The 13,918-nt window shown below is 41.2% G+C and overlaps 1 protein-coding gene across 1 annotated transcript in view; it reads left to right on the top strand.

The window, feature by feature from the left end:
• Positions 1-655: 655 nt before the first annotated feature.
• Positions 656-13,918, top strand: part of CCDC149 (coiled-coil domain containing 149) — a 50,712-nt gene continuing 37,449 nt past the window's right edge. The window contains exons 1-3 of the mRNA XM_079305906.1: positions 656-844; positions 8,973-9,134; positions 9,673-9,711. Of these exons, the coding sequence (XP_079162032.1) occupies positions 797-844; positions 8,973-9,134; positions 9,673-9,711 (249 nt within the window). The 5' untranslated portion in view covers positions 656-796. The remainder of the gene's footprint in view (positions 845-8,972; positions 9,135-9,672; positions 9,712-13,918) is intronic.

Here is a 13,918-nt window from a genome sequence, read left to right as displayed (position 1 = left end):
CGCTCAAACACAAGCGATTATTCTTGGACACTGCCTGGAAAACATAAGTCCTGGGGACACTCGGAGTGTTAGGAGTACAACAAGGACGGCACACGATGTGCCCATGGCAGACCTGGTCCGTGGGGATGTTGTACCCACGGAACTGCGGAGGGCACGGCTGGAGCGGGGACAGCAGGAGGGGTGAGCAGCGCTGGGTGGGTGCCGTGCTGATGGAGGAGCGTCTGAGCCAACCGGGAAATAAAGAAGCCAGATCAAGTGCTGGGTCATTCGATTTTTACATCTCCGTGAACGGAGCAACAGCGGAGATCTGTGCCCAGTGTGGGCAGCGTTCCACTCTCATGTTTGGAGAAAGTGGTTGTCTTGTTCCTCCCGCTGTGCCTTACATTACACACACGCAACAGAAGTTGTATATATGCACATATGTTACACATATATATAATACTAAAGCCCCCCTGATGCCGCTGCCCCCCCTCGAGCAGTCCTCACGGAAGCGTGGCTGTCCAGAGCCTGGGATGGCAGCAGTGCCAGCGGTGGTGCAGGAGGCGCCGCAGGAGAGGAGGGCCCTTCCCTGGGACACGCAGCCAGCACGGCCCTTCCCTGGGACACGCAGCCAGCACAGCCCTTCCCGCACAGCCCTCGGCAGGCACGGCTCGGCCCCGCCGCTCTGCCCCGCGGCCCGGCCCGGTCCCGGCGGCGCTCGGGCGGCAGGGCGGGCCGGCAGAGGTGCCCGCAGTCCCCGCCTCTCCCGCGGGCTGCTCGGCGAAGGCCGGGCCGGGAGGAGCCGCTCGCCGGAGCCATGGGCTCCCACCGCAGCGAGAGCGACTGGCAGGGGCTGCTGAGCGAGGTGAGGCGGCGGGGGCCGCGGGCCGGGCCTGGGGCGGCGAGGCAGAGCGGCGGGCGGGCCCGGCTGCTCCCCGCGCCTCGGGGAAAGAAATGCCGCGGAGAGGAGCACAGCGCCGGCTGCGGAGCCGGCCCGAGAGGGCTGGAGCGGCGGGCGGGGGCCGTACCGAGCCGAGCCGGGCCGTACCGAGCCGTACCGAGCCGTACCGAGCCGTACCGAGCCTTGCCAGGCCGGGCCGGGCCGTGCTGTGCCGTGCCGGGCCCTGCCGAGCTGTGCCGTACCGGGCCGGTCACTGCTGCGCTGTGGGCCACGTCTGCCGCCGGCCCTGCCCTGCTTCGGCTGCAAGGGCCTGCGATCCTCTCCGGTTCTACAGAGCGGCTGTAGCGCTGCTGCTGTGGCTGCGGCTGGTTTGACGCCGCCGAGGGTTCTCGGAGAGGCCTCGGGCCCGGTCAGCGCTGCCCAGGCACCGGCCTGAGTGACCGGGCTGCCCTGGGCCCAGTGCCTTGTGTTCTTCCTTCACTTGAACCGCGTATGAAAGGGTTTTGAGACCCATGGTGACATTTATGCTATGGGAGAAAAGCATGTAATAGCACTGTGCCCATGAGCCTCAACAGGTGGAGGATTTTCCTGTTACATGAATAGAAACTTCATTGTGCACTGCGTCCCCATTAAAAAAACCACATCGTTTACAGGTACACATTTTCACATAGGGTAACTTACAAATTCAAGCGAACTTGAGGTCAGTATCATTTAAAGGAGTATTATTGAACACAAATCTGTTTATTAGCCAAACTCATGAAGGAAGCTGGCATGCTGATTTTTACATTGCATTGCTGTAAAAATAATATGTTTGTGCTTACAGCTAGCAGATAAAACTTCTGTGCAAAAGGCATTGGCCTGACTGAGTCTACTGTCTGTGATGCACACAGGTGAATTCCCCTCTTTTCAGGTGGGCTTTGCCTCCATTATGTTAACTGAATATGAGGCCTAAGGCCCTGACCTGTCAAGAAGATATTTGAGTTTAGGGTATTGAACCTGTCACTGCTCCTGGTAATTTCAATTGGAGTTTTATAGCCCAGATCTGTGTACAGTACATTCAGAATTGGAGACTGTCTGTGGGCACAGTACTTAGAATTACTTTTGAACTTTTTTACTTTTTATATAGGTTAACCTAAAAACTCAGTCCTAAAATTGAGCGCTTACTTCAGTTTAAGGGCTTCTTGATTGTAGTAAAGTTTAATGACTGTGCTAAGATAAATTCTTGTAGGTACTTAAACATACACTTAATTTCTTTTTTTTTCAGGAAGAAATAGAGGCATAGTGACTTATATTCCGCCTTTCCCTCCTTTCTCTGTTTCCACAGCAGGCTTACAGCCTATTTTTCTGGGTGAAGTCTGTAGTATGTGCTGTCAAGATGCAGGTTTTCCTCTTTTGCCTTCCTCTTCCTTTGGCTGTTATAATTCAATCCATGTGTTTTACCCATTAACTCCAGTACCCTAATGGGTCTGTGAGTAAGCAGCTCAGACTGCTGAAGTAACTTGTAAAAACTTTTTTTAATTTACCATATCCTTCAGTGTTACAGATTTTCTCAAGGCCTCCTAGTTTCCGTGTCTGCTGGGTAATTTTTTTCCCCTTGTACATTTAATTAAAATCTTGAAATGCTTTCAAAATACAAGGTAACACAAGCAAGAAAAAACATGGTAGCTCTAAACAAAAACTCTCCCATTGCAGGTGGTAAACAGTTAGAACATAAGATGGGGTTAAAAATCTTGGTGTAAAAGGCCAGAAACTGATGGATTCAAACCTGTGGTCACATAATTTTTCATTTGCATAAGCCAAATCCTCCAGGTTGAAAGATGGGAGTAAATGAATACTTGTCAAAGCAACTGTAACTTTTGAAACTATGGTGCTACAGGTTTTAAGAAAAGTGGTGAGGATGTGTGTTTGGTCCTTATGCACAAACACTTGTACACACAGCTTTTTTTTTTTGTAGTTTGCCTTTTCATTAGAAAAAAAAAGGGGGTTTTGTTTGTTTCTTGTCTTTTTCTATGTGTACTCTTCTTTTTCCTTTTGTCTTTGGTTCCATTTCAATGCCTTTTGCTTTGTACCCTTTCACATATCTTTCTCCGTTTCTACTAACTCCTTTCTTGTTCTTATGCCTCCATATTTATGTATTTTTCCACTTACCTTACAGCCACACATATTTCAGGCCTAGTGTGCACCTGGTACTCTGAACAATCTTTGAGCCACATGTACCTTGAGCATTCTTTAAACTAACTGAATAGGATGACGTAGGTAGGAATACTGGGATGAAGCCAACTTAGCAAACACTGAGGGAGCATAAAAGAGTCATTATTTCCATTGATAATCTCACGAGCTGGATGCAGAAGAACTCACTTCAGGAGTAAGGATCCACATAAATTTTACCTGTTCTCTAGCTAGGTTCTTGTATTAGTGATGGATGTATGGAGATATAGATGGATATATACATATATGAACGACAAATTGCTCTGTTGAGTTATTCTGTCATTTTTCTGCTTGGACTCCTGGTTTTCATCTAATGTTTATGTCACTCAGTGACCCACGCTTAGAGTATTTAAAAGCTGTGTAAAGTTGTAGGATGAAGAACTAGTCAGTAACTGCTGGTTTGACACAAGAGACTGAGCTGTAGCAAGAACTTTGTTGCTGGTGGCCCAAGTCCTCCACAAACCAGTGATCTTCATAAGTGTCAAAATGCTATCCCAAGAGTACATTCCATTCCTCATCCCCATGTCTGGAGTTGTTCAAGGCCAGTTTGAATGGGAGTCTGAGCAACCTGCTCTAGTTGAAGGTGTCCCTGCCCATGGCAGCAGATTTCGAACTAGATGATCTTGAAGGTCTCTCAGATTTGCCCATTTCTAGAATTAAATCCAATGTCAAAATGCTTCTCTTTCTTTTGTCACTCCCCACACATTAGAGTGTTTAGTGTGTGCTGTTTACAGCTACTCATATGTGACTGTGCCTCCTAAAGTTAGTTTGAAGAGATGTACTTTCTGTTTAAATTTTCATTCACTAGGGTCTATTTCTTGGTTATTGACTGTGTATGGTCTTCAGCAGCACAGAGGCAGGTGATGTGCTTGTCACTTGAGCTTTCTTGCCTAGTAATTTTGGACTTATCAAACTGTTGAGCAGTAGTTGTAGTTGAAATAGTGAGATTTCAAAATGATTTCCAGACATGAGTTCTGAGGAGATACCTAGCGTGCTTGTAATTGGCAGAGCACACCTTTCCCATTGGTTGCACAATTTTTTATGTGGACAAGAGAGAAAAGGAAGGAAAACTGGTGAGATTTTCATGTTCATATTATCTCTGTAACATTCTGTCATGTTTCCTTCTCAAACAAAGTGTGAAATGTAATTTGCCAAATCTTTGTGAGTCTTTAACAAAGTCTCTAACAGGCTTTGGAGGCACTAGTTTAACAGCTTTTCTTAATGTAGACAAGTGCAGGGGCTGTAGGGAAGAATGAAATGGAGCAGGTACTCTAAGGTCTCTGGTTGGTTGGATTGGCATTATAATGACTTTGACGTTTGAAAAATGAAATAAAAATACTGAGAGAGCTGGCATTGTGATTTAGTGCACTTCAAAATTCTCTGGAGCTGTGGGAGAGTGCTGTGAAGACCTGCATGCTGGACTTTTGGGCAACAAAACAAGCGTTTGCTTTTCATGTTTCCATGTTCCAGGTTGGCTAAGAGACCCTCAGAGATGCTGTGAAACAAACAGAGAGAAATTAATAATAATGTCCAATGCACTGCATGCAAAACTTCTGAGGGCTGGGCCACATGGCACAGTAGTGTTGACTACTAAATTGTGGTGTTCCTAAAAGACCAGTGAATTATGATGTGGTGTAGTATTGCCATCAAGACAAGGCATGGTGTTCTGAGGAGCTGCTTATATCACTTCTATCATCAGTGAATGATTCCAGCCTGCTTTGTGTTTCAGCAGCCGGGAGGCAGCCAGTGAAGCAAGAGCTGGGCAGCAGGAAAAGCAGAGTTGATATGGTGGGATAAAACCAAGGTCACTGCATTATTTCAGGTTTTATCAGAGAGAAATCATATCAGGAAGTGAGATGGCAAGCAAATGGCCTGTAATTGTGTATTTCTCCGGGTGTCTGAGTGCTTGACTCTTTCAGATAAGTTAACAGTTTAATCTGAAGTCAAAGGGAGCAACATTATAGAAACACAGTCAACAAACATCCCAAACTATGAGATTGCAATGCATTTTGGGACCCTTCAGTTTCTACAATGAAATTGCCTCCAAGAGTACAGTCAGGAGAAATTTGATAAAACTTAAGGCACTATGGTAGCAATTGGATTTCTTGTTAAAAGTTGGTGAGTAGACTTCACAGTTTCTCAGCATGGTAGATGGTAGGTTTCAAGGCCCAATGTAGTGTAGTAGCCCTTCAGCATTTGAGGACACAAGGCCCACAAGTGTCAAGAGCAGACAGAATGTCATCCGCAGTGATTCCAAAGCACAGATTGGAGATGGTATCTCTGTTTCTACTCTCAGAAGATTAGATGCTTTCCATGACATTAATTGTCATTAAATACCAAAATATAGGCCAGTAATTTGTACAAATTAAAAAATAATAAAAGAACCCAAAACAAACTGATAGAAATTCAGTGTGTTTGTTGGTTTAAAAAAAGAAAGTCTAAAACCTTGACTGTGTTCCAGCTTCATCAGATTATTAGACCGTGTCTACAGCGTCATTAATGAGATCTACCCAGATTTGTCACTAAAAATAGCAACGGACAAATAGTAAGTGTTCGATGTAGAGGGTCACCTTGGAGCAGTTACACTCTCCTGTAATGTCTGTCTCTTTTTACTCAATTTCACTGAAGTAGTCATCTGGCTGTAAAGCAGTTCAGACAGTAACGTAGAATGTCATATATATTCCTTTAATTATTATGATCTTCCTTGTAGCAATTATAATTTACTTTATTGCAGATAACGGCACATTGGCAGATAAGTCACTAGACAGATATGAAAAGTTGTAAATTGTAACTTTTAGGTTGAATGTATGGCAGCTGATTGTCATTTAACTTGTTTTTTAAATTCTTAGATTATTTTGTACCAATAATTAAAAAGAAACAAAAAACAATAGCAATATTTTATAGTAACAATACTGCATAACAGAATTCACTTGTTTCACTGATAGACAGCACCTGAGATGTGGGCTTTCCTTCAGTTGCAGGGTAAGAAATCTTGTGAGTGAATGCCAGAAGCAGCGACTGAATTCCTTTTTTCAGACTGTTTGAGAAAATTTGCCTTATTGCTTTCATTGCTCCAAAGCAACTTGTCACACTCCTATGTTCTTTTTGACAACATACCAATTTTGTTGCACTTATTTGTCCATATAAGGGAAATTGCTGATGGGACTCAGTTATTTCCCTGACTAGGATCCATTTCTGGCATACAAATGTTAGGTCATTTTATGGCCATTATTGCTACCTTGTTTTTTAACATTCAGAAACAAATATATTGAATAACCTCTTTGAGGTCTGTCTTTGTGAAATTTGGTTTTCCTTCAATAATGGTAATGGGAACTGCAAACATAGCCCTGTTGAATAATCAGATTCCACAGAAACGCTCTGGCTTTATTGTTTCTTGTACCATAAGCCCATGGAAACAAATGATTACATTATTACTGGTTTTATTCTATTTATTTGGGAAAGTCAATATGTGTAAAAGGCAAAAATTACTTCGAAAAGTCCTTTATGTGGTCATTTTTGTAGTAAAATCCAAATAGTACATTGAGGAGAGATGCCAACACCATCAGTATATAGTTAATCTAGTTGAAACAGATTTTAAACAAAGAGGCCATCATTATTCCTTTTCATTTAGACCCTGAACAATTCTGTCCCCACAATCTGTTTATGGTTCGTTATCCTCAGGCTAATAGGTAGTGGAGAATTCCCCAGCCCCTGCCAGTGCTGCTGAAAAAGGTGAAGCCTTCTCATATGCTCAGTGTGTCCTTTGGGACACAGGGAGCTGTGACTCATGGCAGAAGCAAGATTTGTTTGCTGCTAGGTCTGTATTTCCTGCTGGGTAAGTACTGAGTTTTAGAGTCTAATCCACAAGCTCTGGTTCACTCCTGATTCTCATACATGGTTTCATCCAGCAGCACTTGAAACAAGGCTTGTAGGCACCTGCAGGTGCTGTGGGTGTATAAGAAGGCAAGAGTTTGGCTTCTTTCCACTCCCATCATGTGCATGGTATAGGCTGCTCTACTACACACAAGTGTGGGCTGGATGGGCTAGCTTAATTCTTCCTGTTAAAGGGATAGGATAGGCTACTTGGTTCAGGGCTTTAGGCTCTTGGGGTTGGTTTTTTGGTTTTTTGTTTTGTTTTATTTTTTTTTTTTTAAGTGATTGTGAGGTTTGCTTTTACTCATTTTTATTTGCAACTACTCTATCAGATTGTTAGTATTTAAAAGCAATTTAGCAAAGGCTTATTTTAGAATTACTTAGGGGATGATGCAGGGAAAAAAAAGAAGTGAGATTGACAAATGTTTCACTGTAAGCAAGTTTGAAGCAATTTTCTGTAATCACTTACTGACAATATTAAAGTTTAGCTTCTCATACCTTTCAGTTCCTTATCAGGGGATTTGACATTTGTGTAAGGTATCAGTAAGGACATAAGTACATAGGTACACTTGCCTTTGTTGATGCCAAGGCATCATAATCCAGGAAATTTATGGCAGGATTTCAACTTCGGTATTGCCAGAAATAAAATTAATCCAAGGAGGAAGTGTCCTTTTTGAGAGTTCAGATGCTTGTTGGAACTGCTTTTCTAATTTCCTTCCCACTTTTTTACAACTAAGCATTTACCATTTTTGGAAAAGGTTGTCTATACTAATATACCAAACTCAGTTTTTCTTTTTTCATTGGCCTGAAATTGAGGTTAACAAAGTTAATTCTAAGCAAGTAGTACATACAAAGAATGATTTTTGTCCCAAAGAACAGCACTGGCTTGAACAGTATGGAAGTGCTGATGTTCTTGCTTTGTGCAAGAGCCCATAATGACAAAGTATTCTTGTCAGAAGATATAATGAAACTATAAATTGTTTTCATGACTGCTGTGGTATTTGGTCTCTTGCAGATCACATTCAGAAAGTATTTAGAGCCATGTGTTATGTCAGTAACATCAGAAACAGAAATACATACTTTAACATGTGCAGTGTCAAGTGATGGGTAATAAGAATTTGCTGATCGAACATCATGTTAAGTGAGAAAAGTTACCTGAAAGTTCTGATAGGTGACATTGAGGATGGCATGGATGTTACTCTTCCTTTCAATGGAGAAAGGCAATGAAGCAGATCAGACTAATGCAGAACAGCTAAGATTTGTGAGTTCTGATTTGCTTAGTGCATGAGCCCTTCACATGAGAAATGGTGGCTGCAGGGAAGGCTCATCTCTGTCTTCCCACCCCTTTTAGGTGTTTGCTGCATTCCTGCATTATTTCCTCTTTTTATGCCTCAAATGAACATGTGCCTGTAGTATCACAGCATAATTAAGTTTCTTTTATGTGACATTAGGGCATCACACTGTAATTATTTCATAGTCAAGGTAAATGTTGGTTATCATGCATGCAGCCCCTTCTGCTGTATCATGGTCCCATTTCAGTGTCCAGCTGGGAGGCTGAGCCCAGAGGACTTGGCTGGTAGTGGGGAGAAGGATGGCAGTGGAAAGTGAAGCTGGAACAATTGGTTGCTACCTGGGAGCTGAGTATTGTGAACACATGTAGAAAAGGGATTTTGCAAATTCTTCTTCCTTGTAGCAGCATTGTCAGGGCTGCTGGGCAAATTGCAAGGTTCTTCATGCTACTGCATATAAGGAAAAGAATGAGAAACTCAAATTGGTAAATTTTTCTAAGTCGCCATGGTCAGGTGAACATGTGACATTACCGACGGCTTTCAAGCTTTCTGTATGGCATATCTTCCCCATGATTGTTATTCTTAAATTAAGATGGCTTGTGGCTGACTTTGATCTTGTGCAGTCTTCCTCCAGCTTTTCAGAGGAGAACTTGTGCCTCTTGAGCAGTAGTGGCTTGGGTAGAAATGGCTTGTTACATGTATGGTTTTTTTCTCTTCTGCAGTATCTGGTGTGCAAAAGGAAACTCGAAAGTAAGAAGGAGGCATTGCTAATCCTTTCCAAAGAGCTGGACACCTGTCAACAAGAAAGAGACCAGTACAAACTTATGGCCAACCAGCTGCGGGAACGACACCAGTCTCTGAAAAAGAAGTATCGGGAGCTGATTGTAGGTTGTTCTTTATGAAGACTGTATAATTGGGGGATAAAGGTGAACCTCAAAAAAAATTGGGAAGAAGCCCATAATGTCTGCTGTAAAAATGTTTAGGTACTTGTTTGCAGTAGTCCTGCAGTTGCACAGCCCTGATCATATTATTACTCATTTGTTCTGCATTGATGAGGCAGTGCTTGTTATATAGGACACAGAAATGCAGTGCATGCTCTGAGGAAATTTGTTTCATTGATAATTTCATTTAAAAACTGACTGTTCTATTATTATTCCACAGCAACTTAATGTACCAGTATGAAAATTAATGCAACGCAAATTTGTAATGAAATGCTGTTCTTAAAATGTAAACAAGTCTTCAACTTTAGAAATTTTTTAAAGTTGAAGTTAGTATTACTGGTATTAATCAGCAGTATTAAAAAAAAAAAACAAACCAAAACATTTTAGTTAAAATACATGTTAGACAATTAGATTCATAGAATTAATACAGTTTTTAGTTTCAGAAATAAGCTGCCAATAAAATATATCTGTTTATTTGTAGGATGGGGATCCATCGCTTCCACCTGAAAAGAGGAAACAGGTAGGAATTTTTTTCAGCTGATGTTACTTATCTGCTACAAAAGTACTTTGCAAAAGAATAAAAATATTAATTAAGAAATGTGGTAAGAAAGCAAGCCTTTCTGAATATTGAAAAACTCAGTCTTTAAATTGTGAAACTCAGCTTTTGTCTACATATTTCACTATGAAATAGCTGAACTATAGAATATATGGCTATTGCTTTCATGTTCATCTGAGACTGAAATTAGTCAGTGTACAGAGACTTAAGGTTGTTCTCCTTGTTGTTTATTCTTCTTTATTGAGTCCTAAAATGGATTTGTGACAGGACTTCTCATACTTAAAAGTAAGCTGGGAATGCATTGCCTGCTTTTCATAATTGTTAATTTATTGTTGTGAGTGCAGTTCTCCATTAAGTATTCTCCCAGGCCACTTGGACTCTATGAGTTATAAATGGTAAAACAATGATAATTGCATTTTATGATTCCCCTGAAAAACTTTTTGTCTGCTCACATGCATTTTTATTCCTGACTATCCACATAGTGTGTCCCTGTTGTGAAATGGTGGTTGTCACATCTTAAAATTATCTTAATTTTTAGAGAAAAATGGCACCCAAAACTCAATGTGTGGAGCAGGGAGATGAGGAGAACCTAAAAGAATAAAAATTGTTGCTGTAATTGCTATTTTTTGAAGTCTTTTAACTATGTTTAAAACATGGTCATTACATTCTGTTAATGGATCAGAAGTTTTTATTCATCACCCTTTCCCTGAGAGTTTGCATGCAGTTCTTGCTATTTGCTTAAAATTTTACGGCTTAGGGTTTTGGTTGCTTTAAACTAAACTTCCAGAGGCAATATAATTACTCCTTCAGGCACTTAAACAAATAGCTGCCAAGAAGTCAGTGGCTCAGTGTAGAATCATTTAGCTTCCTCATTATTTAGCATAATTTATTTGCAATTCTGTTATTTCAACAGAATTCTAATAAAACTTTATGACCAGATACAAGTTTGTGCATTCTGAGTGTTGCTGAGGAATATCCAGTTGAAAGAAAAATCCAAAGCAGTGTATGGATCATTATGAAGATAAGTAGGAAGGGAGATTTGTCATCCCATAGCTCTTCTAATTCAACTTTTATCTTTCAAAACAAGTAAAGCTGACAGTTGTTGCTAAAATACTGGCCAAATTCAGTCTAAATTCAGAAGCTGTGATTGTATTAAGTTTTGATAGCTTGTCTTACCAGGGCAAGTGCCTGGAAAACCTTTCATAATCTACCTAGGGGTGATTTTTATCCCGAGGAAGTTATATATTCATGCTAGGTAGCAGTGAAAGAAAGAAAATGGGGTCACTGATAGGTTACCCCCCAGAACAATATATATGTTAGGTTGTACAGTAGTAGACTGTTAGTGTACTTCTTGAGTTTTCTTTTTCCTGAGAAATGTTTGTAGCATACAAGGTGGATAACCTAGAATAGTTAGTGCAACCTTTCTGAAGGCAAGTATAGTTTTGCTTTGAGAAATGCATCAGAGAATAATAAAAGAAAGTTATGAATATTTTTCCATTATTACCATACATACATTTCTTAACATTTTCACACCTAAGAAAGAGTGAAGTTCTCTTTCTTTTCTGCTTCTTCCATTCCCTTTTTTCCTGGAACCTTGGATGTGTGCTGGGAGAAGTTTGTGACTCAGTCACTTTATGAAAGAAGACCCTGATCTTGTGATGAATTCTACATGACACAAAAGTGCATAAATCCTCAACAATTTGCTTTCTGCTGCATTGGTTTGCCACAACTGAGAATTATTGCTTATTATTGAAATTTCAGTCTAGAACCTTAAATGTAATAGGTTAGTTGGAATTGCTACTGTCCTCTCCATGTTGTCTTCATTTTTCCCCTCTATTATCAATTATGTTTGGTGATTACTTAAAATTTCTTGTTTTCCACCATGCCTTCTCATCTTGTTTTCCAGCACAGAATTGTCATGCTTTTTATGAAAATATCTTGTAACTGGGCATTTTCTGTCAGATCAGCTAACTCAAAATCTGCTTTAATACTTAAAGGTATCTTAACATGCAGTGCTCTGTAATATTTTCCCTCCCAAAGCTGTGTTTGCATCTCAGATATTTTCCAAACTAAACAATTCTATGATACGATGATGATTCTGTCCAAAGATTGTTCTGTGTGTATTGCCTTTTGCCAACAAGCAAAAAATGAGAAATGGTGCTATGGAAATCTCTATTTCTACTGTAGATGTTTCACCATTAGTGCTGTTCAGAGCTTGTGAACTGTCAGTAATTTCCTGGCCCCTTATACCTGACACTCTCAAATGGTGAGATTGAAGGTAGTTTTATAATGTCCTCTGGTGTCGGGTGCAGAGTAATTTTTGGATAAGTGGTGGAGGGGCGAAATGTTTCAGGCAATAGGAATTAGGAAGAGTGTGATTTATGTTAAAATTCAACCAGACATGGTTGTAGTGGTTTAATCCCAGCCAGCAGCCAAGGCCCAGGCAGCCCCTCACTCACTGCCTCACCAGGGCAATCAGAGAATCAGAAGGGAACTTGTGGATTGAGGTAAAGACAGTTTTACAGGAAAAGCAAAAGCTGCTGACACAAGCAAAGCAAAACAAAACAAGGAATTTGTTCACTACTTCCATGGGCAGGCATGGTATTCATCCATCCCTGGGAGAGCAGGGCCCTTTCAAGCATAATGGTGACTTGAGAAGACAAATGCCATCACTCCAGACACTTTATATACTGAGCATGATCTCACATGGTCTGGAATATCCCTTGGGTCAGTTTGGGTCACCTGTCCTGGTTGTGTCTCCTCCCAACCTTGGAGTTGCAACCCCAACATCCCTTGCCAGCACGGGCAGTACAAAAAGCAGAAAAGGCATCGGATCATGTAAGTCCTGCTCAGCAGTAACACAAACATCTCCATATTATCATTCCTGCATTCAGCTCAAACCTAAAGCAGAGCCCCTTATTCAGCCCCAGCTGAAACCAGGACAATGGTGAACAGTAGACACTCCTATTTTGAAAGATATGTTGAAATATTTCTCTGTCTGCATAGCCTCTGCTGAGCATCCTATGTAAGTAGAAATTCTACCATTCTACAGTTCTGCAATGATATGTATTTATATACATTAACTGTGATACAGGACATTATAATGGAAGTTTACTAGGTGTCTGTTGCCCAGTGTTGCTGCACTGGGAAACTTAAAAAACATAGATTGGGTTTCTAGCTTAATATATACTGCCTATTATTTTCATCTACTTTGCTTAAATTTTCAGTTTAGCTTCAGTTTGGGAGAAGCTTTGCCATTAAAATAAAAAATCAGTGAATCCTTTGACCTTCTATACAAAATAGAAATTCTTTTAATACAAATGAGATCCTTTGAGTAAACAAAGATGAAGTAAAATGCATGCTTAGGAAAATGACTGTGCTGGGCCATAGTTCTAAATAGGCTTTCCTTAATTTGATCTCAGTGAGACCACTCAGTTGGAGATAATGGGTTTGCATTGGGGCTGTGTGTCAAGAATAAAGCTGCAATGCATATGTCACTGGGGAGGCCTTAGATTTGTATTTTAAATGTATGAGGAATCAAATTAAATGGAACTGAACACCACAAGACCACAGAATAATTGAGGTGGGAAGACAGCTCTTGAGGTCAACTAGTCCAATCTTCTTGCTCAAACATGATCACCTAGAGCAACTTGCTCATTTTCAATATCTTTTTGATTCTCTGTGATTCCACAGCCTCTCTGAGCAACTGTTCCAGTGTTTGAGTGCCCTCACAGAAAACAGGGTGAAGGGGAAAGATCCTTCCTCCCCTTCTTGTCCTTTCTGAGGAGCCTGTATTCCTTCATCACAGCACTCCAGTTGTGTGAGCTATCCCACTGATTCTCCATGATCTCAAAGTCTGTAGCCCTGTAACAGTACACAGTCTTCAAACTCCACCTGTTTATTCTCCTTGCTGCATGTGTTAGAGACCTGTGTGCTGCTTCTGTCACACAGGCTTTCCTGCAAGGCTGTTCTATGTTAGTCTCCTTCTCTACATGCCTGTGGTCAAAGGATTTGCACTTCAGCTCATTTGCTTTGTGAATTGCTATGTCCTTTCTCTTCCCATTATCCCAGCGTCTTGGCTTGCCTACCGTATCCTGAGCTTCCTTATCTCCTCCCCATAATTTCAAGAGTAAAGCTCTCCTTTTGAAGTTCTCCAGCCTACTGACAAAGA

This window comes from Erithacus rubecula (assembly GCF_903797595.1).
Source record: "Erithacus rubecula genome assembly, chromosome: 5".
Lineage (NCBI taxonomy): Eukaryota > Metazoa > Chordata > Aves > Passeriformes > Muscicapidae > Erithacus > Erithacus rubecula.
Note: the sequence above shows the minus strand (reverse complement) of the source record. Positions and strands in the feature narration are given on the sequence as shown.